Consider the following 22,609-nt stretch of genomic DNA (forward strand, 5'->3'; position numbering starts at 1 on the left):
GCTCCCGCCGTTCCGTGACTGGTGCTCTATTTACAAGGGCAGGGAGAGGCGCTGGCCGGCTGCAGCGCGGCCTTTGAGGGCCGAGCGCTTGGCTGTGGGGGCAGGAGAGGGGGAGCCGCCGAGGAGAGGGCAGTCTTGGTAAAGTTGAAACTTACTCTGGTTTGCCTCCCGACAGGCTAAGCGCACCAAGAAGGTTGGGATTGTGGGTAAATATGGGACCCGTTACGGTGCATCCCTTAGGAAAATGGTGAAGAAGATTGAAATTAGCCAGCATGCCAAGTATACCTGCTCCTTCTGTGGCAAGGTAGGAGACCTTCCCTAAAAGTCCTTAAAAATAACTTTGTTATTGGTGCTACAAATGCACCAATTCGATGCTTTGGTAATTTTTCTACTGAAGAGATGACCAGTTTTGAGATGGTGATCATTTTATCGCGAGCTTGAGGCTACTGTCAGAATCCTTTATAAAATAAGGAGTTAGTAGACATGTTGCATGTATGCTTAGTAGCAGTTAAATGAAAACAAACACAAACTATGTTTTGTTACGCAGAATAGTGAGAAATGTTGCCATACTCTTATGTTTTAGATATCTAATAGAAAGACCTGACAGAATTGAATCAGCATATCTCTTACCCTGATAATTAAGACATGACTTGGGCTTTTTTTTTTTAATTCAGTAACTTTAAAGCTTAGTTGGGGGAGGAAGAGAACTTGCTTTCCCCATGTAATACTTTTAATTGCAGTTGCTTACTTCTGTTTGTCTGCTGTATAACTGCGTGGAAAAGAATTTCTGGTAAGAAGTTATTTTACCTGCTCATGTACATTATCAGAATTCACTCTTAAATCTGGTTTTTGACAGTTTGAGAGGCCCGTAAGCTTGTGCTTTGCCCAGATGATTTTTACTGATATTTGTAAAGTAGGTATCTTTAAGTGGCTGGAAATCTAAAAAGATCATAGAATCGTAGAATCGTTTAGGTTGGAAAAGACCTTTAAGATCATCAAGTCCAACCATTAATCTAACACTGCCATCCCACCACTAAACCATGTCCCTAAGCACTACATCTACCCATCTTTTAAACACCTCCAGGGATGGGGACTCAACCCGGGCAGCCCATTTCAATGCTTAACAACACTTTCACTGAAAAAATTTTTCCTAATGTCCAACCTAAACCTGCCCTGGCACAACTTAAAGCCATTTCTCCTTGTCCTAATTACCATTTGTGGTGGGGTTTGGTTTGGTTTTTTTTTTTTTTTTTAAATTCATACATTTAGTGTCTTTCTCACGTAAAGTGAGAATGTTGATAACCCCATTTTCAGAGCTGCCTAACTCCAATAAAGGTCTAGGCAAACCATTCCATTGTCATCTTTGCAAGGTGACGGGGACTTGCCCGAGTGAAGGGAGCTCAGTACCCATCACTCACTCTTCAGATGCTATTCGAAGGGGGTCTGGTTTAGAGCAACCTTGGGACGCCCAGGGAGCACTAATAACAGCAGTGTCACATTGGTCATCAAACAGGTGAGAATATCGGTTATTATGACCAATGTAACTCGCTATTATTTTTATCCTTCAAAAAGACCTGAATTTTTGATGATGCACTTACAAATGGCCCACTTTATATCTGAATGAAAAAGCATTTCAGAAGGACTGTCCCTGTTCTGAAGAATCTGAATAAAAACATTCCCCAATCCTTGCCTGTCTTCACTAGGCTTCTAGGTAACTCAGTGGTGTGATGCTGAAGTCTGTTGTTTGGTTTTTTCAGCTAATGAGAGAGTGCATTTTTTTCTCCTTTTGCTTCTATTACAGACCAAGATGAAGAGGAAGGCTGTGGGTATCTGGCACTGTGGGTCCTGCATGAAGACAGTTGCTGGTGGCGCCTGGACTTACAAGTAAGGAAATGAAGAAGCATTTATTCTCATATAGCTGAGGCATAATACAGCTTTTTTTTTTTTTTTAAATCTATTAGCCGTTAAGTAGATTTCTCTCAAGTTAGTGATATGTGGGAGGGGTTTTTTGCCTGCATTGCTAAAAATCGGTTGGAATGGATCAAATTGGATTTGATGGCTATTCTTTCCAGTATCAGTTGTGCAGCTTCTGAGAATATTGCATTTTATCCATCGTATTACTGCTGCTGGTCTTGGTGGGTCCCTCCAAAATTTCTTTCTCTCTCTGGGCTTTATCAAAGCAGTTGTTTTATTCCTCAAAAATGCAAGCTCTGCATATTTTCCTAAACTTCAAATAAAGTCATTGAAACATCTATAAATGCTGAAACAGGTATTTTTACTTAAGTAGTCTATTTTGTTCCTTGGCTGTAGTAGCATTTCTTGCTGGAGATGTGAACTACAGTTGTTGCTTGTACGAAGTGTTACTCTTGGGCCATTTTTTTGGTGATGTTGAAAGAAAAGGAGCAGAGGGGATGGCTGGTTCGTCCAGCCGTCTCAGGGTAGAACCAGCTGTGCGGATGACACCCGACAGATGTCCCTCCGACCTATTCTAAAAAGAGCTTCAGCAGCTTCTAATAAATTATGCCTCTGAGCTGGGGATTATTTTTCCTTCCTTGATTCTTTTGACTACAAAAATTTTAATTGCGTAAGGGAGCTCTTACCTCTTCTTTCAAAGCTGAAGCAGCATTTTTTTGTGATTACTACCCTAGCCTTTTCAGTTCAGAGACATGGATACAATAGGTAAAATCAGGTTTGCTCCAAGGAAAATGACTTCCATGTTTTATTTTTCGTTATGTTTTAAAAGTATTGAGTCATTATAATCCTTGTTGTGATGATGCCCTTGCTTACTCCCTTTCCTTAATCTCCCCCCCCAGTTCTGGTAGAAGACACTGTTGTCCCACGCATAACAGTCTCTGGGAATTTGAGCCCACGCGCTTGAGCATGTAGTTGATGCATGACTGGATAATTTGGGTTGAGATGTAGCTTGTGAAGTTGCTTGTGCATCTGTAGACAAAGGCCTACGCTTTATTGTCATGAAAATCAAAGTGGAATTAGCCCCCTGTTGACAGTGCGATCAGGTGATAACTATTTGAAATGATTAGTGCTTTCTCCAAAAAATAACGGCGCGGGTTGTTGTACTGCCACGTGCAGATGACTCTACTTCTTCTTCCAGTACCACCTCTGCAGTGACAGTCAAATCTGCGATCAGAAGACTGAAGGAATTGAAGGACCAGTAGATGCCACATCCTGTTCTCCTTGTGAAACATCTTTTTTTTTTTCCACTGTCAAGATTTGTCCTTTTAACAATAAAAAGGTGATAATGGAGTGGAATCATGTTCGTCTTTCCACAAAAAGTCATGTGTCTCATGCTGTACCATATGTATAACTACGGAGGCATTAGTAGTTCTATCCAGTAGTTGAGTGGCTCTAGGTACTGATGAAGCCATTAAAAACCACTTCCAGTTAATTGCATACTTGCTTGAATGCGCTAAGATGAATCTGACGAAAGCTTAAATAGCTTAAAGAAACCTGGCACGTCTTGGTATGTCCTTCGTGTCTGTGCCTTGAGGAATAGCGTAGAGCTCTATGAGTGGAGGAATGGGCAGATGTAAGGGGGGGAGGAGAGAACATGCAAAGCATCACTCTGCTTCCCATTTGCCTTTGAGGAGGGCTCAGGGGAGCAGGGCATGTGCTGCAAGATGGAGAGAAAAAAGAGCATCATGACTGGCTTGGGGGCAGAGCCTGGAATGGTAAAAGCCCAGCTATCACCCTCTGTTGCTGGCTGGTGCCGCTTTATTTTTCAGCGCCAGCTATAGACAATCCCTTACTGCAGCCCCTAGTGTGGTGTTGCGTGCAGATCTCGAGGTAGCCTACCTGAATGTGCTCTATGGCTTGCTCTTCCCAGGTCTGATAACAGGCTTCTGTGTCTGTTCAAATTACCTAATCCATACCAAATTGCAACAATAAATTTTCGTGTTGAACTAGCTCCTGGGACACTCAGTCTTGGAGGAAAAGCTGCTGTTAATAATTGGCCTCCAAATCATCTCTAGACCACCAAGGTTAAGATGTCTGAACACTTTCTTTGTGGTCTGTCAGGTGAGTTTCGATTTGGTTTGAGGTTTGTTTCTGTCTGGACTGCAGCACCTTTCCTGTCCCTAGGTCAGAAAAGACAAGTCTTGGCAATAACCTTGATAGCTGCTGGAGGAAAAATAGTAAACAGGTAGCATAGCGGTTGCTTGCTCTTGCTCCAACTTAAGCTTTACATGGATTTGGGTGGTGATGAGCTGCGGCAGTAATGTCATTAATGAGCCTGATATCTTTCAAAGATAGATTCAGAACTGGACCTCAGTAGGAACTTTTTCCCAAGCTGCAAAAAGTCTGTTGCTCAGAAGTTTAACTGCAGTGTCCCTGAACTTGTTTCCTAAACTTTTTTTTTTTAATTCAGTGCTCTAAACTTCCTTTACTAATGTAAATGTGTTCCGGTATTCCGTGTCATTCACACCAACCTGCATATCCTTCATGTCACCTCCTAACAGTGATGAGGGTCATTCCCTGGGACTCGGGACAGAGATCACTGCGCATTTCTCTGCTGACACACCTTGTTCTGCCTGTAGCGCAGGGTGAAAGAGTTGTGTGACAGGCTTGAAGTGGAGGTAGCAGCGGGCGACTCTCCTTAGAAGCAGTGGCTCATTTTTGTATATGTAGATGAACACCATCATGGCCTTCTGCACGTGTGTCTTCTGTTAGCAGGGTTATGAAGGAAACCTGTGGGTTCAAGAAACTCTTAGCTCAACTCGGTCTCATTTTTGCTGCTGCTTTTCTTGTGTGACGTGCCCACAGCAGCTTTCTCCAGGTACTTGTCAGACCTCCCAGCTTAGTCCTGGGCACTGCTGCTGCTGGTCCTGGTTCACGCTAACCAGCTTTCTTGGGATGCCATCTCTGAGCTGCCTTGGAACTTTCTTTGCAGCTGTTCCTGCTCCCGTGGGGATGCCTTGCATGCTGGTGTGTGGATAGCTGGAACAGCTCAAGGAGCTAGCTTTTCTCCTGCTGGCTGCTGCTCCCACTGAAGGTAGGGTGAATGGTGATTGCAGATAGCTTATGCCTACTGTGAGGGTATCTCAGCTGCATGAAAACCAGCTGCTGACCGCCTCAGTGAGTTTATTAAGGGGCACTGCCCCTGACTTTGGCTTGCCTTCACACGTAGGTTTGTGAAGTGCTGCGGTCCAGGAGCCGCTGCGCAGGTAACAGCCATCTTTTAGAGAAGCCTCAGTGAGAAGGAAGGGTTGGGGAGCTGGTGTAGACTGGATGTTCAGAAACAACTTCCATCATGCTAAAGGTGTCTTCACGTGAGCCCCTTTGTTGAGAAATTGTGATGAAACCACGTGAGCACTGATTACTTTGCTTGCTACTTCATCATGCAAAAGCCTGTGTTGGTAAAACACTGGATGTGCTTGGGGGGAAGTCCCTCTGGTGATGTAGCTATATGGCTCTGCTGCTAGAAGAGGCTCTGAGGGGCTTGCGTTGCTCCATGGAGGTCTGTGTTTCTACAAGGAGGCACGACACAACAGGTTGAGGCAGGCGAGGCCCAACAGCTAGGAAAGAGCAGCCCAGGTTCCTGGGCAGTGGGCTTGAGGATGGGAGGGGGAAATGCTGGTTTTAGTGAAGCTGCAGAAGAGGTCCAAAACTCCAGTACCACCTGCGTGAGGTGTTCCTACTGGAGCAAAACTTCACAGGCATCTGCAGTGATAACAGGGGCCATGGATGTGGCTCACCTGCCACCAGGAAGTCACCGCTGTTCCTCAGTCATCTGCCAGAGAAAAGTACTGCTCGGTCCTTGGACCGGCTGCTGGTGTCCCCTGGTGAAACGTGTCCTCCTCTCTTCTGGAGTTCTTGAGCCGCTAAGACCAGGTATAAGCGGCAAGCTGGTGCGTGTGCTCCTGGTGAATTCGGATTTACCTGCTCTCTCGAAGGCTTGTAGCTGGCTGTGACAGCTGCTGTGTGGGGGTGTGTGTTACTGGCTCTCGCTGCCTTTACAAGCAGGACAGTGGTCTTCTGCATATGGCCTTTTATTCTTGACTCGGTGTGCTTGGGTCGCATCTCCACGTCCCTCTCCCCTCCCAGTTCTGGGCACTGAGGGATGTTGATATCCCAGGGTGATTGCACAGGTACCTTATCTAAGGTGACTTCTATTTCTGCTGAGGATGTTATTATTTACCTTTGGGATTAATATTTGCAGAGAGTGGAAGCTGGGCAAGGTGGAAATAGGAAGAGGAGAGAAGGATGTGGGATGTTTTTTTGATCTGGACTGCGTGGTCCTACTTGCATCCATGCATGCACAGAGCGCCTGGGCTTGTCTTCTCCCAAGAGCACCATGGTACCCTGGCCTGCTCCTCAGGCAGAGGCGTTTTGTGCCGGTGAACCTTCAGGGCTGCCAATTCGGCACGTTTCCCCCAAGTGAGAGCAGGGAGGAAGGTGGAGAGGGGCAGGGAAGAGGAAGGATGCTGTCTGTGGTCAGGGCACTGTCAGCCGGCAATGCTGCGAGCGGCCAGCGGGCGCCCCTGCCGCTCTGCTGCTCAGTGTTGCAAGGCTGCTGCCTGGCCGCATCTTCTCAGCTTCCCCTCCCATCCAGGAGAAAGGCTCTGCTCACCTGTACGTCTACTATAGCTTCTTAGCTCAGCGTTTCATGCTTTCCCCCTAAAATAGACCGTGATGGTGATTTTAGACTGAAACGGGGGCCTGTGCCAAAAGACATAAGGACATGAGAATAGGAATTGGGAATGTTGGGGATGGGTGTTTTGTGGTCGCTTGTCAACTCTAACAGAGCTGAATTTGCATTGTTGCTCTGTCCAAATCCTGTGTATATTCTAGGAGAATTTGTTGTACCAACAGCTATGTGATTTGGCCAGGTGATCCTCCATATTTGTTGTCTCCTCTGGGAATGTAGGGTGAAAACAGGAATTCTTAGCAATTTGCTTTCAGTATACTTGTTGAGCCTTAGTCAGGAACTTGGATAGAGTTGTCTTGGGTGTTGTAGAAGCTGGCGGCTGTTTTGGAGGGTGTGAGCTTACAGCAATGCCTGACCCATCTGGATTGCTACAGCTGTGGGAATTGGAGGAGGGTTTGATGGAAGCCGAGACTTTGAGTCTGCCTGACTGTTCTGTAGAGGTGGCTGAGCAGGTTGGTTGATCTTGATTGCTTTTGAAGAGCAGGTGGGAAGGGGACTTCTTTCTCAGAGCAATCTGTCAGTCCCATGGGATTTTTATGCTGGATCAATGATATAACCTGAGGGGATGGTGGCTGTAATCAAAGAGGCATTTCAGGAGCCCAAAGGAACTTGGAAACCAAAGACTGAAAGAACTCGGGGCAACTGTCCTCATTTTGATTTCTCTGTTAAGCATTTACCTGATTCCAAAAGAAAGTAATTGCTTTGGCTTTACCCCGTTTGTGCTTCCTGCTTCCTCCTGCTTGCTGCCGGCCTGTTTGCTCTGTAGGGTATCACGATACTGAGCCTTGGGGGCACCGTTTGTGTTGTGCCACACATTAAAGACTGTTGGGGCCTAGGGCTCATGGGGATGAGAAACTTCAGCCACAGGCGTTGGTTGTCCCTTCTGTGTGTCCTGACTTAAAGGTGGTGTGAACTCAGCCCATGTGCAGGTGTGTCTTATTGGGGATTTGACTGTAGTAGAGCCTGACAGGTGTAAGTGATGGGCACCATGGTGATTTCTACATTACACAAACAGCAAATGTCTTGGCCATACCATATGATCGGCTGTCTTCATCCTTGTGCAAGATCAAGTGATGCCCATTGCCTTCCTGAGTTGCTTCATGCCTCTTCTCCATGCTGCATCCCACAGAGATTCCCAACAGCGCTTCAGAAACAAGAGTGACCAATGCAGGTGAGTTACCTTCCTGGGGCAGACACACCCTGTCTTGGGAAATTTTTCTAGGTCTCTCCCTAGAAAGAAAGGAGCTTTAGTGATGAAGCTTGTTGCTGGCTTTGCAGCTCAGAGCATTGGCCAATGAATCAGCCAGGATTGGGGTGTGATGTGGGTGCCACTTTAAGGGGCTGCAAGTCACCATCTGATTTTACATACTGTCCCACCTTTCAGCTGCTGCTCAGCTCACCTGGATGTTCACCAGCTCCCATGGAAGAAGTAGACAGGCAAGCACCCCTCTGCTTCCTGGCAATGCAGCATGGCTCACAGCTTTTTTTTGGAGAAATGGTTCCTCAAAGGATGCTACGAAGTGGTATGCAGTGGCACAGGACTGTGTCTTTCCAGTGGCTCAGGGTGACAGAGAATTGCCTGCTTGAAACCAGCCCCAGTGCTCTGGAAGTGGGCAGTTGCCATCGGTAACATATCCTTCCTCCAAGTATTCCATCCTTAACGGATGTCTTTTGAGGCATGGAGTGTGGCGGAGTTGTGGATATGCCTCAGGTGCCCTTATTAGATGCCTGGATGCGTTTTGAAAATGGCTGCTTAGAAAATGTCTAATTGCTATTCCACATATTCAAAGTGTTTTTTTCTCTTGACAAGGCTTTGGCATGCCTTGGATTGCTAAATATACTTTCCTCTTGCAAATTCTTGGCAGGAATCTTTGTAAGGAATCATGCCAAGCAGTCTCTTCAAATGTTAACAAGCTCATCGGTGTGGCTTTCCCAGTGCAGGGTTTGTGCTCTTTTTTTTTTTTTTTTTTTTTTTCCCTTTCCCCAAAAACCCCAACCCTTCTCCTTTCTGTACAGTGTTGCTCTGAGCATATGAACTGTGGCAGCTCTGCAAGAAACGATCTTTCTAACCAGAGCTAAACAACGTGCTTGTCTGGTGTCACTGCCCTGCTCAGCCTCCTGGGGCTCCTGTTAAGTTGGAAGTTTGGGTTGTGGGGTGCTTCTGGAAAACCTAATCCATTTCCTCTCCTCTTTTGCCCTGTCTTGCTTTTTCCTGTTTTTAGCAAGTTGGACTGTATCATTGCATGACAATCATAGATTTGATGTCTTTCTTTCAGTAGCTTATTAGCAAGTGAATGAGGCTGTTGTGCTCCCCTTTTGTTCCCCCCCAGTGCTTAAACTGGTGTAGAAGCAGCCCTGGAGCTGGTGCTTACAGCCGGGCAGGGACCCACAGACCTTCAGGTCAGAGCTTCAGGCCCAGGCTGCCTCTCTGCCTCTGCCCCAGCCAAAGGGCAGTGCTGCTCTGGCATCTTAAACTGCCAAAGCAAAGGAAGGTGGGAGAAGCCAGCGCAGCATCGCTGAAACCCCACTGCCTCCCCGAAAGAAACCTTCTCCTTGGAATCTGGCATTTGTTGATATGTCAGGCTACAAACCTCCCTTGAGCTTCACTTGAGACAATCTTGCATAAGCATTTGGAGAGCCAAAGGGCTGGCTTTCCCTCAACCTTTGCCCACTGCTTGTTTCTTCCCCTGTCCTCTCTCACCTCCTGATCCAGAGTGTGAGCAGCGTTGCTGTGGGAAAGTGTCTGAGCTTTCTAGTGGGCAGCCAGGGGAAGAGCATGGTCAACCCCGCAGAGCTGCACATCTGGGGCTTTCCTGGCAGCATGCGTCCACCTGATTTCTCAGCAGGCAAATAAGGTTGGAGCTGCCCTCGCCAGCTCTGCTGTGGTGTGCACTGTCACGGCTGCCCCTTCCCCCTGTGGCAGCAGAGGGAGAGCTGGCTGGGGTTTCTTATTTTTCTGCAATTACAATCATGGTATTGATAGGTTACACCAGCTGAGGCTTTGGGCTGTGCTTTTAAAATTTAAGTTCTGTAACAGATTCCCTGGGCTTTGCTCTGCCTCCTCTCTTGGCCTTTGGTCATCTGATGGATACACCTTGGGAGCAAGTGTTTGTGTTTGGACTGGGATGTTAGATTCCCCACCCTGTGCTCAGAGTCCCACCTGCTCCTTGTGGAAAGAGCTCAGCAGGGGATGCGGGGAAGCTGCTGCAGAGGAAACTGAGTTGTGGGGCCCGAGCCTGCATTCATCACGTTACAGCCTGGGATGAGCAGAGGGCTGGAAACCTTGGCAAACCTTGGCACAGAAGAGACCATACTTGAGACAACTGGAAGGGTAGTCCAGGCCGTGTGATGACTCCTTACTTTTCCACTGAGATGCTTCTTGTTCCTGCTCTCTCTGCTCAAAGTGTTGTGACTTTGGCCCACTCCCATGAAATGGGCCCATTAACTGCTCCTCGTGGATCTTGTAGCCCTCCTGCTAATGGTGACTTCTTTTGTTGTTTTTGTTCACCAAAATGGAATATTCTCAGCCTTGATTCAGTGGGCTTTTCTGAAGAGACCTCTGCCCACACCAGGGAATATTTATTTATAAGTCCTAAGTTTGGTTTCAGGAATTTGCTCTGTGAGCCCTCTCCGTTTCTTTGATTAAATCTCATCTTGTAAGAGGAACATTTTATTCTGCATGCCCCTTTCCCACCCTGAGACAAATGTCCTACAAGTCACTGCTTTGCTTTCCCCTTCAGGCAGTTCTGGAACAGCTCCAGTTCTTTGAAAGTGTGGAGAGAGGACCGGATTCCTCCAAGTAAATATTATTTCATGGGATATGCTGAGTGGTGGACCAAGAGGGCACTTACCTTTTTCACTGAATAAAGTTCTTCCAAGTCACCACCTACTATTGGGCCTCACCTTTGAAAGAAGTTTTAATGCAGCACAAGATAGTCTCCAATATCCTGGCTGTGAGGCCAAATTGCTTGCCTGAAGATAGGATCTTGGTCTCTATCAACCGTGTCTGTTTCAATTCAATCTGTTGGATGTGAAACTGTTTTTACTGTAGTGGATTGGATTTGACATTAAAAAGCAAATCTGTAAAGGGAATATTTAAAAAACCCTTAAATACAGAATATACCCAAGTCATGCAAGGGAAGAAGGGAAAGAAATAAATAATCCAGGCATTAAACAACTAATTTTTAACCTTAGTCAGCTGAAGATGTATTCTTCTTTGTGCATGAAGAAAAAGAAATAAATGCAACCTCCTGTAGCAAGCGCAGGTGTTTATTCCAAAGGAGGTCCACCTCTGACAAAAACATTGCATGTGCCATGATAATCTGTATGAACCTCAGATGAAGACTATGCTGGTACCTATCAAGACAAAGAAGAAAATAGTCAAAGGAAAAGGTAGAAGGTGATAATCAATCAGGCAGATATGGAAGCCTAAAGAAGCTGGTTTGTCATCCGCGCCCATCAGCAGTATGGCCATTGCCAAGGGCTTTGGTTTGGATTATTATTACCGAATCAAGTGTTTAGCATCTTAAGGCAGCGATGGTTTTTACAGTGTGGACCTTAAGCAGTGATAAGTCCTTTCACATTGCTCACTTGGAGAATCCAAGGCATTAGACGTGGCAGTAGAGCTGCTGGTTGCTTTACTTCTTTTATTTCCAAAGGGTGGAGATCAGTGATCAGCATGGTTGTACGTGGGGATCAGGCTATTTTGTTTGGCCAATGTACTGTCCTCCCCTTTCCCACTATTTCCTTTTCTGGTGTGTTCTCACCTTACATGTACCTTCCTGGAGGATGTGAGGTCCCTGAGGCATGAAATTTCTAATTGTTTTGCCTGTCGGGTGGAGAGCTGAGCACAGAGGACCCTGCCCGCTGCCTTTTACCTCTGTTGTTCATCTGTAAAATGGAGATCACCCAAGCCTTTGTGAATACATTTCAGGACCATTCCCTGCCATCACTGCAGGAAGATGGTACCTTTGTCAAAGTGAGAACTTGCCATCACTTGCAGAAAAAGGGGTTGCATGGAAATGAGAGAGACTCTGCCTTGTGGTCTTGCTCCTAAATCAGCTGCATTTTTAACATTCAGAAGCCAACAAAGATGAAAGGCTCCTGGTCAACCTCTCTACTCCCTCGGAAAAAAAATACAAAGACTTGATAAATATTTTGCATTAATAAATTCCATTTGTCTTATAAAACAAAGTTTGCCAACTACCAAGGCAGGGAAAATATTTTACATAACTCTGAGTGCGACGTCTAAAAGGTTGCTATGAGCCTGGTTTGAACAACTCTTTCCACAACCCAGAATGTGAAGGAATGCTAAGCTTCACCCAGGCTGGGACCCAGCTTGCTGCGTGTGTGTGCTTTCCTGCCGGCTGGTTGGTTTTATTGCAGTGGAAGTGGCAGGCTGGCCGCCTTCTGGTGAGCGGAGTCCAGTAGGTAAGAGGTGGGCCATGGAAAAAGAGATGATGGTATAAACATGGCCCAAAAGCTGTTTGTGAACCCAAAACAATGTCTCTCGCTGTGCTGTGGGAATGTTGCTATAAAAGGCAGAAAAAGCACAGCTGTCTACCATTACTGTTAGTAATTTTTAAGGGTGATGGTAATTAACCAGTGGAACAGATTCTCCAGGGGTGTTTCTTGGTCTGGACTACCAAGTCTTTCTGATTCTCAGGGCTGGGACTGAGCACTGGCTGTACCTGCTAACCCTGACAGGGTCTATGTGATGGCTTACATCATCCCGCTCTGGTTTCGCCTCAGGCTGCGGAGCAGTGGCCATCTAGGGGAGCTGCAGAAGGTTTTTATTGCCACTTGCAAGCCCACACCCTTGATCAGGGTTAGCACTTCCCAGCATATAGAAATACAAACTGTTACGGGTGGTAGAGGGAGGGGACACCCGAGAAGGGTGCTGCTGAGGTCTGTCTTCAAATGACAGTCCCAAGACCACACCAAGCCAAGCATGCTCTTTTGGCTTTGTAGAATGCACCTCATCACAGCTGACCTACCTCCCTCCATCCTTCCCCTCAGGCCTCTGCCAGTCTTCTCCCAGGTTATCAGCTTGGTTTCCAGGAGCTGGGGTGGTTTCTCTGCTCAGTTTAAGTCCATCTTCTGGTCACCTCTGCCTACCTTCCTTGAAGATGAGCTGGCTGCAGCTTTTTACATGCTTACACTTCTCCTTGAGCCTCCCTTTGCCCTGGGCCATCTGCCACCAGCCAACCTTTTGGAGGGGAGGAGGCAACCAAAGGCTCCCAAATCTGTCAGTGCCAAGGCCAGGCAATGCTGTGAGTTAAAACACTCAGAAAATGAGGGATGCAGCAACTCCAGATGCACAAGCACGGTCTGGAGCTTGGCTCCTACAAGCATCGAAGCCCCCCAGTCCTGCTGCCTGGGATCCGTATGCCAGGAAGATATGCCATGGCTAGATGGGAAGTGGCCATTCCCTCTTGAGAAAGCATCCAAAACAGTTGACTAAGGATTTATCCCGAATTGGGATGAAAATTTATTTGTGAATCCCAAACAGTGTCTCTCATAGAGCTGTGGGAATGTTGCTATAAAAGGCACGAAAGGCCCAGCTGTGTACGATTATTGTTTTGTTGTTAATTTTTAACAATGAGGGTAGCTACCCATTGGAACAGATCGCCCCTCTCCCCCCCGATGTTTGTTGGTCTTGAGTATTTAAACTATGAGGTCCTCTGAGCAGAGATGTGTCTAGGGCAAAGTGTGCATAGAGAAAACAGCAGCGCCTTCAGCCACGGCTTGTGCAAACCTACTTTCAGCTGCAGCAGTCTGGGAGGACGCGTGCGGCCAGACACGCTGTCTCAGCAGAGGGGTGTCAGCTCCCGCTGGGGTGGCAGTAAGTCTTAGGAAAACCTGGAGAGCTGGGGAGCCCTGGGCGCCTGAGGTCTTTCTCAATTTCGTCAGATTGGTATTTTACAGCAGAACGTCTTCAGTCAGACTGTTTCTTGCCAGTCCCTAGCTAAGAACAATTAGTATTTGTTTTAACAGTGATTGAGGCTCTTAGGAAAGAGTTTCAACAGCTTAAGGATCAGCCCTTGGTCACCAAGGGTGGGGTGCTTCTTGTTTTTCTCTCCCCTTCTCCCCCTCAATAGACTGTGCAAGTGCCTTCTCTTTTAGGAATCAGTTCTGGAACAAATGGAGACTTGCTGCTAAATTATATCTCAGGGCAGAAAAGCAATGCCAAGCTGGTCCATTGATTTTGTAATGTAGGACACAGCCCCCCCCCACCCTGCGTGCAGTCATGCACAGACTCCTTGGCATCTAATTAATAATTTGCAGTTAAGCAGCGGCTACTTCCTTGCATCATTTCAACATGGTTGCCAAGTGGAAAATTGAAAAGCGAGAGAGCGCCAAAGAAACGACAACAAAAACAACAACAACAAAGGTTTAAAGTTCTAGGAAATTTCACTATGTGAGGTCAAAATTCCTTGCGCGTTCAGGGGCTGGGCTGTTGGCTGGCAGGCGCCTCTGGTTAACACGGCAAAGCCCTGCTCTTCTAAAGCACCTCCTGTTTGACTGGAGTTTCTCAGCCCTAAAAAGCATGTGTGTTTGGGGAGGGGGAGGATGTGGGGAGAATGCAGGACTAGAGCAGGTTGAAGAGAAGTTGAACAAGGATTCTTCCTGTGGTTGGGGAGGTGGCAAATGCTTTGGGGGATGGGGATGGGCAAGGAAGGATGGCAAAGCAGAGCTTCAAGGACAGGGCTAGCAAGAGGATGGGGTGATGCAGCTGAGGGATTTGCAGACCTTACAGCCAAAGGAGACCTGGTCCTAACATTTCTGGATCTTGAGGAACATATCTCTTCATGAGCCCCTCCTCCCAGTCTGCTGGTCAGCAGTTGGACTGTGTTTGGCCTCTTAATGGCACAAAAGGGCTTTCATTTGGGTGGAGCGTTTTTTAGCACAGCGCTGTTAGAACACAATAATAGTAATGTCTCGTGAGTTAGGTTTTCCACTCTTTTATGCTGCTAGCCCTGGGGAAGCGCTGGGACATACAACATTGTTGGCATAGAAAGAAGTACCGCAGCCATCAACAGCTCAACTGAGCGCTTGGGTTTTTTATGTGTCTTCATGCTCGAGGTTTTCAGAGATGTGAGGAGAAGGGGCCCAAGGGAAGGCCAGTGTTCAGAGCATCTGATGAGCTGTTTCTTCTGTCTTCTCCTCTCCATAGAGGAAGCCTGTGGAGGCACATGCTTCTAACTCTTCCCATTTACAGCTGTAGTAGTCTTCATGAGGTTGGCAGCTCCAGGATCTGTGTGGCTGGAGACTAGCAACTGTCTGTGGGAAGCAGGCATAAAAGATCAGCAGTCTCAAAAACATGACCTATAAGGAAAAGCTTTTTGAAAACGTTTTTTAAGTACACAGACAATTTTGCTGTAAGGTGACAGGTACTCATTGGTTCCCTCTATCCATGGCAGATCTGATGAGAAGTGATGGTTGAAACCACAGCAAGAGAGATACAGGTTATGTGTTGGTTGGCCAACATCTGGCCAAATAGATCTGGTTGGCCTTCCTTTGAGTTGGGATTGGAGCAGAGACCTCCAGAGGTCTTTTCAAAATTCTACAGTTCTGTGATAGGAACAACTTCCCTGCAATCAGGATGGTCACATAGTGATGAAGCGAGGTGGTAGTAATGTCATCTCTAGAAGTTTCAAGTTGGAGAGCAGGCAAATGCTTGTCAGAAGTGGCTCGAGTAGAGCTGATGCTGTTTGGAGGAGTGAAAGCAGACTCTCCTCCTGAGGTCCCTTCTTGCTTTGGCTTTAAAAACCACCAGGTCCTGCCTTTCAAGCACTGCTGTCTGAGGACATCAGGCTATGCATCCTCCATTTCTCCTTGGAGGAGCTTGAGGCTTACAGATAGCCGGTATGAGAAAAGATAGGGGAACCTGAGAGGCTGAATGATTTCATCAAGAAAGATGCTGTTCCTCTGTGTTCATCCTCTGGGGTTGGGGGTTTTCTAGAGAGGGAAGGAACCAATGGTGTGGACAACTATGGCCTGTTTCTGAAAGACCCAATAGCACTGGGTTGAATCACTGAGCAAACATGGGCAGAGCTGCAAACAACACCCAGAAGTCTCGGTCTCCTTCCCCCGCTCCCATTTCACGATTTTATTACTACATCTAAACCTGGGGCTTGCAGTCCTTTCCAGGGAGGTAGGTTTAACAGCATGCATGGATCATCAGCCAGATCTCTTCCTCTTTGCCCCGAGCCTTTGTACGCAAAGCAGCGATGGGGGGGGACACACACTGTAGCTTCTTGCAGTTTCTTGCTTCTGTGGGATTCCCATGGGCTGAGCGTGACTGAATGGCTGTGGTCCTGGGGATGAGAAATGACTTGCACCCTGCTGGTATCGAAAAAGGATTACTGTTCCCCTGCCTAATGTGTTTGTTTAATGCCTGTTCCATGAGGCTGTTTCTCAGGCTGTTTTCCTTGCAGGATACATCTCTCTGTGTGCAATTAGCCAAGAGACATTAGCTTAATGACTTGTGCGTGTCTGAGTTAGGCCCGGCCCCATCTCAGACTGCTGCCTTTTCCCTCACCTTTCTCCTGTCTGAAGACTTTTAATTCTCTGCAGGACAAACTGCTCTGTCATGCTCATCCTGAGGGCTGGATGCAGACGGTGTCTCTGCCTGGTCCCCAGCCAAAGAAACCCTGCTATCACACCTAATTACCTCCTTGACTCATCATGACTTTTATTGCCCTCCCCCTTTTTTTTTTGTTTTGTTTTGTTTTATAAGTTTGATTTGCTCTTTCGAAGCTATTGTTTCCAGCCCTGTGTTCCCAGCGGCTCTGGAGGACTGCAGTGTATTCATGCAGGAATTACTGGGGCGGGCTCTGTGGTCTGTTTTGTGCAAGAGTTCAGACTGAGTGATTGTTTTGGTCTCTTCTTGACTGGTTTTTGAGCTAATGGGTTAGGCAGAGGGAGAGAAATATCTGGCCAGCAGGCTGCATTATTCAGGACCCTGGTACTGATGCAGAGTCCTTCACCCAAATGTAGGTCATCAGTTCATTTCAATGAACTGATTGTTTTGGTCATCTCAGGTGGTCCCCAGCAGGTGGCTGAGCAGTGGCTCAGGTAAGATGAAGGGGGACACTGATCATGCAGTCTCCTGAATAGTGCAAGAAGTTTCCAGGGTGGCAAGAGCACATCTTGTAGGAAAATACCCACCAGCTGTTCCTAACTGTCAGTGATGGAGAAGCCATCACAGCTGTCGGTGAGTTGTGCCAATGGGCGATTCCTTCTACCAAGCTTATTTCTAGGCTGAATTTGGCCAGTTTTGCTGCTATACCATGGATTGCGTTATGCTTCTGTCTGCGAGGCTGAAGAGCCACTGTCATATCAGTTCTCTTCTCCATGTGTGTAATTGTGGCCTCAACCGAGTCACCCTGGGGTTGTCATTGACAAGCTGAATGGTTCATGTCACACTTCCAGATTTGAAGTTACATTTCTGAACCTGTCCTCCCCCTCCATTTTTTGTTCTCAGTCATTTCGTTTCCCATATGCTTCAGCCCCAGCTTCAAGACTCAGCCTAATAAATGCGTCTGCAGAGGGCACTGGTAAAAGACAGGCTCCTCTTTCTCCGTTCCTGGCTGGACTGAAGCTTGTGCTGGCTCAGCTGGCCTGCTTCTCCTCTGGGCACAAATGGATGAGGTTTCCAGACTCACCAGTGTGGAACTGCTTGCAGTGACCAGACCTGCGCAACAATGTTTATGGAAAGAAAGGCAAGCAGATCTGGGTATCCTGTGGGCTTGCTGATAGATAAAAGCATGGCCAGATAGTCCTCTTCAACCAGACATTGTCTGCCTAATGACACCTTTGGCCCTTTCCTTAAATGTGAGGGCAGGAGGGGTGCTGTACATTTTGGATAGCAGTAAGTCACTTTATCTGCATCTCCGGCCTTGCAAAAGGTTTCATTTGGCCTGAGCAGAAGCATCAATACCCTTTCCAGTTCCTCCTTCCTTGCTCTCCTACCCATAGGAAAGGTCCTTGAAGTCATCACCTGCAGCTTATACTGAGGAGGTACCTGTACTTGCTCCCTTGAGGGCAGCTGAGGAAAAAAAGGAGGTGTTTGGGTGGACCATGGTGGAAGACTTTCTTCAAGGTTTTCTCTTTGGGCAGGATGTGTGTGTCATGGAGCCAGCTGTTTTGGACAAGGTAGTTTGAGATCCAGTCTGGAGCAGCAGGAAAGTAAGTGACAAGTTCATATCTTCCATTGCTTTTCTTCACCAATTTGCACTTCTAAAGTAGATTTGGCAAGGCATTAGCTTCTGACTTGGCACCAGGAGGAACAATCCAAATTCATTTACCTTATTCTTGCTTTAAAAACTCCAAGATCTATCAGTTTATTGCCATCCTGGAAAGCACCGTGACATTTCTCTTATTGCTGAATACATTGTTCCCATTAAAAATGTCACTCATGATGGTTTTTGACGTAGACGGATATAAATCAAATGTATTCCTTTCTTTGATGCAGTTAATGAGCAGAAGGCGTGGGGGAATTGTTAAGCTGTTGAATATTGCAAATTAAGGCCTTCAAGAACAACAACAAATCCCTGTCTATAATGAAAAGAGCAAAGACATGTCAGTCTTTCTTAGTTACCTGGTTATAGGATGCAGGTTTTTTTACTGACAGTTTAAAAAGAGTGTGACAGGGGAATATAAGAGTACCAGATCCAGTAGCTCCTGTTGAACCAAACCCATTTGAACTCTCTCATCAGACACGCTTCTAATTTTCTTACAGGAATTGTTTATCTACGATGAAAACCAGTTCTTTTTGTGAAACTGAGCATTTCAGCAGGGCACATCTCTGAGGATTTTTTTCCTAGATTTTTCATGGGAAACTGACCAAATAACCCCAGCTCTGAGGTTATTTTCATTTAAAACAAATTTATGGGCCTTTGCTGAAAACCTTGGAGCTTTAGTTTCTTCACCCTAAACCTGAGAAACATGGTAAAAAGAGGTCAAGGATAATGACATTTTTTTAGCAGGAAAAAGCAACAACATTTTAACAATCTTCCTGACCAGCTTGGCTAATTTTTCATTAAACCACTGTTAAAAGCCTTGGAGAGGAACAAAACCTCCATGCTTAGGTGGCAGCAAAGCCAGCTGCCTGGAAGGTCCCTCTCAAAGAGCCAGTGACATTGCCACAACCTTGCCATAAGCTGGTGAGCCCGACTCATTCAGTTGGCAACTCCTGTGAACCAAGCCTTGGGGTTTTGACCCCAGTGGGGTTCGCTTGCACAGCGGTGAGAAACCCCAGCTTGTGCACGAGCTCCAGTTTTTCTGTACCTCCAAGGGAAAGGGGGTGAGGAGGGCTCTCCTGGGAGACGGGCAGGGAAGCCACAAGGAGTGCATGAAGCAGGGACTGGACTCTGGTCCTCATCTGCTCTGTCCATCTTCCTCCCACAGAAGGTATTGAAGGTCATTGTTATGCCCAGTTCTCAGGGCTTGGTTTTCATTGAGCACATGGGCTTCGGTTTGCTATCTCTGGCTCTGCTTGCAGGCTCTCCCTGACCCCTGGACCAAAATCTTTCTGCAAAGAAAAATCCAGACAAATCCCATGAAAAGGACTCTTATGTCTTTGCCCTTTCAGACCTTGAAGACAAAGCTCTGTTTGGGCTTGTGGCCATCTTTAAATAATTAAGAGTTGTGTCAAAAGCTGGGTTTATCCCTTCATTTATCAGGCAAAGCATCCTGATCTCTCTGTCTTTCAGGTCTTGCAGTAAAGCTTGGTGAGTGTCAGTCGTGGCCGGCTGAGCCGGCGTTGTGCCCGGCTTCACTGCTGCCATCGTGCTTTGGGTTATCAGTGAAGAAGTGAGAACATCAGATACACACAAACGTGCCCTTGCACAGGCAACACCTCCTCCTGCAAACACAACAGGCCAGGTCACCCTGCTGCTGCCAGGTTCTCTCCATTGGGCTCAGAGGGATGGAAAGGGTAAAAGGGGTGCCCGGGCTGCAGAGAGCCGGGGACGGAGGCCAGCTGTCCCATGCACAGGCCTCCGGGGCTTTTAACCTCCAGACCACAGTGCTCAGCTCCTTCTGAAAAAGGATAAAGCTATTCAGCAAAACTGTGGAACTGGGAGGCTTGTGGGCTGAAATGAGTCCAAAAGACATATTAACAGGCATGAGAGGCCTGTGTTGAAATAGCTAAGGTATTAATGCAGCCAGAGGCTGGTAATGAATACAAGAAATGCCCACGTTTACCCAAGAGGTCCCAAAGGTCTCTTGTCCAGAACATTGTGATCCTTAAAGGAATCTTAAGAAAGTTAAACCACAGGGCTAGGGCTTCAGGAACAAAATCTGGGCTAGTGGGGTCTCTCAGTTGCTCTGACCTCTTAGCTGATGAGACCCTGTTCAGGAACTTTGTGCTTTTTAAAGAGCATGGGTATTATCCTCTGGGGCTTGTCACCCAGAGGCCTGTCAGATGAGGGTGCCCCCTTATCCCTGTGGATGGCATGAGTCTCCTGCTGTGCCCTGTGGCTGTGATGCAGGTAACAAAACTTAATTCTCATTTTTCAGATGAGGCTCTGTCACCTGGTGGCAGGGGAAATCCTAAATGCTCAATCCCACCATACGCGGTGATGTACAAAATGCCCTTCTGGTACTTCGCTGTCTCTCTCCATCTCTCAGCTGCTGGAGGAAGCCTGTGAGGTGCAGAGCATGGGCCAGCGCAGGCTAAACTGCTATCATCAAAATTTGGCCTTCACTGCTTCTCCTTCTTGGCTTGTCCCATTACTTCTTTAATGCACAAAGGAGCCGGAGATGGCCTGTCAGTGCTGAGCAAAGCTGGGCTGCAAGGAGAAGATGGGAGCTGGAGGCTGATGAGAGCAGACGGCTGTTGGGTGGCTGAGCATCCCTGGTGCTGGATACGATGCAAACACCATGGTGACGAGGAAACCAAAGCAGGTTTGATGGATCTTCCTCTAAAGTTTATGCCAAACCAGTGCCCATCTGACCTAGTTTTTGGAGGAGCTGAACCCACCTTTAAGGAGTCATTTACTGCAGTCAGGCACCTTTTTGACCCATGCAAGGGAGACAGTCCCACCATTAGTGTGGGCAGGCCCTGCCTGTCCCCAAGGCTGTACCCACACTGCTCAAGCCATATCTTGGGTGTCCCTTAGCCTCTCTATCCCTGAGAATTTGTTCCTGTTCTGTATGTGCTTTTTCCCATTCAGGATGCCCCAGTGAGGAAGGGCTGGTGAGTGGAGATCTTGTCGTACGGTATTGGGCCCCTTGGCTTGAAAACACCACCACACTGTCATTATTTTGTGCACCTGATGTGATAGTCCTTACAGCCATTCTTTGCTTCGACCGTTTACAAGCTCTGATTTTAGTCCAAAACAAGCTTCCTTGAAATAAAATAGTCATTTTCCAGTCTTCCTGTAGAAGCCAAAAGTATTTTAAGTTGGATGGGACTGGTCTAAACACAGGGTGGGGAGAGAGTCAGTAGGTTGGGGACATTTTAATAATGAAAAGAAGAATGTGAAAGGAAGGATTAAACCCAGTGTTTTATGTGTATTTATTGAGTCAATTTATAAGGTGCCTTTTGCAAAATATCTTGAGCGCTGCATGAAAAACCACAAAGCAAAATATTTGAAAAATTTGGACATGAATCCAGCATGTCCCAGCGTACAGCCAGGCAGTGGAGGAGAAACTGGCACCAGGAGCAGCTCTCTAATCATCAGGCACCAGCAGAAGATCTGTGTCTGTAGGGCGAGGTGAGCCATCAAGGGAAGGGTCTGTTCCCTGTGGGCCAGCCAGCCACTGGTGGATCGCTGTGGGCAGCCTGGAGGATGGGGTGGCTCAGGCCATCAGATCTCCTCCAAGCAGAGAGTCCTGAGGTGAAGGACTTTGTTGGAGACTGAGTGACCCTGGCTGAGCCAGGAGGCCTGGAGGTGACCCACTGGAAGCCTGGCTGGTGAACACACAGTCCCCAGGAGCGGGGCTGCCCAGATGAGGAGCACATTGGGTAGTGCAACCATTCCTCCTCCTTGTACTGCATGATCCCCAGCAGTGCTGCCCCTGGACCGGTTTCAGGGAAAGGCCAATTAACAGCCCATTACACTAATTTCACCTGGCCACGGCGAGTGCACAGATGTTTGTGGCACGGTCTCCATTACGGGATTTTCTTGCTCACAGTTGAAGGTCAGCGCAAATGTTGACTCTGGCACGCTGCCGCACTGACGGCATGTTCCCATGAGACGTCCAGAGCTTCCCCTTCCAGCTGCAGGGCTCTGCTCAGCCCTGCCGAGGGGCTGCTGAGTGCCGCCCCAGGGTGGCTGCCTCCCCAAAACCTTTGGGAAGTGTGTGGGACACCTATGTGGTAAGGAGCACTATAGAGAAAGTGGTTAATGAGAGTGCTTTGCAGTCACAGGTATCTGGGTAAGCTCTTGAATCATGGACGGCTTTTGGACAGGCATGTGAAAAATATTCTGTTGAGGGTTTATCTGAATTAAAGAGTACGTAAAGACCTCAGAACAAAATTGCAGGACCTCTATTATGCACCTTCCTCAACCTTTTTTTTAAGGTGGCAAGGAACTAAAAATGGGTAGAGCAAAAATAGCCATGCTGATTGCTTTGAGCCATACAAGATATGTTTTTTAGCATCTGTAGTGTAGTTAATTTCCTGATGCAGTATTTTTCTTGAAAATAGTTTACTATAATAAAAATGAAGGAACACCATGCCCAGGGGACAGCAATTAATCTGCTGTACACAAGGACATTTCTTCAGGGGAGTAAGCACACCTACAAGATGAGGTTTCATTGCAGGAAATACTGCTCACCAAAATGCCGAACTAAACATATTTGAAGAGATAACGGTGTCTTACAAATCTAACCTGTGCAGTGTCTGCTGTAGCTCAGGCTGGGGAAGATGAGCGAGATCAACAGAACATTGTGAGTGGGGTGGGCCTTATCACCTCCTTCCCTACAGTCAAC

The 22,609-nt window shown here is 47.1% G+C and overlaps 1 protein-coding gene and 1 long non-coding RNA gene across 2 annotated transcripts; both read left to right on the forward strand.

Annotated features, from left to right (window-relative positions):
- Positions 1-160: 160 nt before the first annotated feature.
- RPL37A (ribosomal protein L37a) lies at positions 161-3,273 on the forward strand (the record flags this gene model as incomplete). Its single annotated transcript, XM_035902579.1, has 3 exons — positions 161-304; positions 1,802-1,884; positions 3,113-3,273. Coding segments are annotated over 3 exons (291 nt in total), but the record flags the coding sequence as incomplete, so codon positions are not given.
- Positions 3,274-4,919: 1,646 nt separating this feature from the next.
- LOC118453134 lies at positions 4,920-8,506 on the forward strand. Its single transcript, XR_004843089.1, has 3 exons — positions 4,920-5,008; positions 7,680-7,835; positions 8,049-8,506. It is a non-coding gene; the product is annotated as an uncharacterized LOC118453134 (long non-coding RNA).
- The last annotated feature ends 14,103 nt before the right edge of the window (positions 8,507-22,609 follow it).

Source organism: Egretta garzetta, unplaced genomic scaffold (genome assembly GCF_000687185.1).
Source record: "Egretta garzetta isolate BGI_Z169 unplaced genomic scaffold, ASM68718v1 scaffold759, whole genome shotgun sequence".
Taxonomy (NCBI): Eukaryota; Metazoa; Chordata; class Aves; order Pelecaniformes; family Ardeidae; genus Egretta; species Egretta garzetta.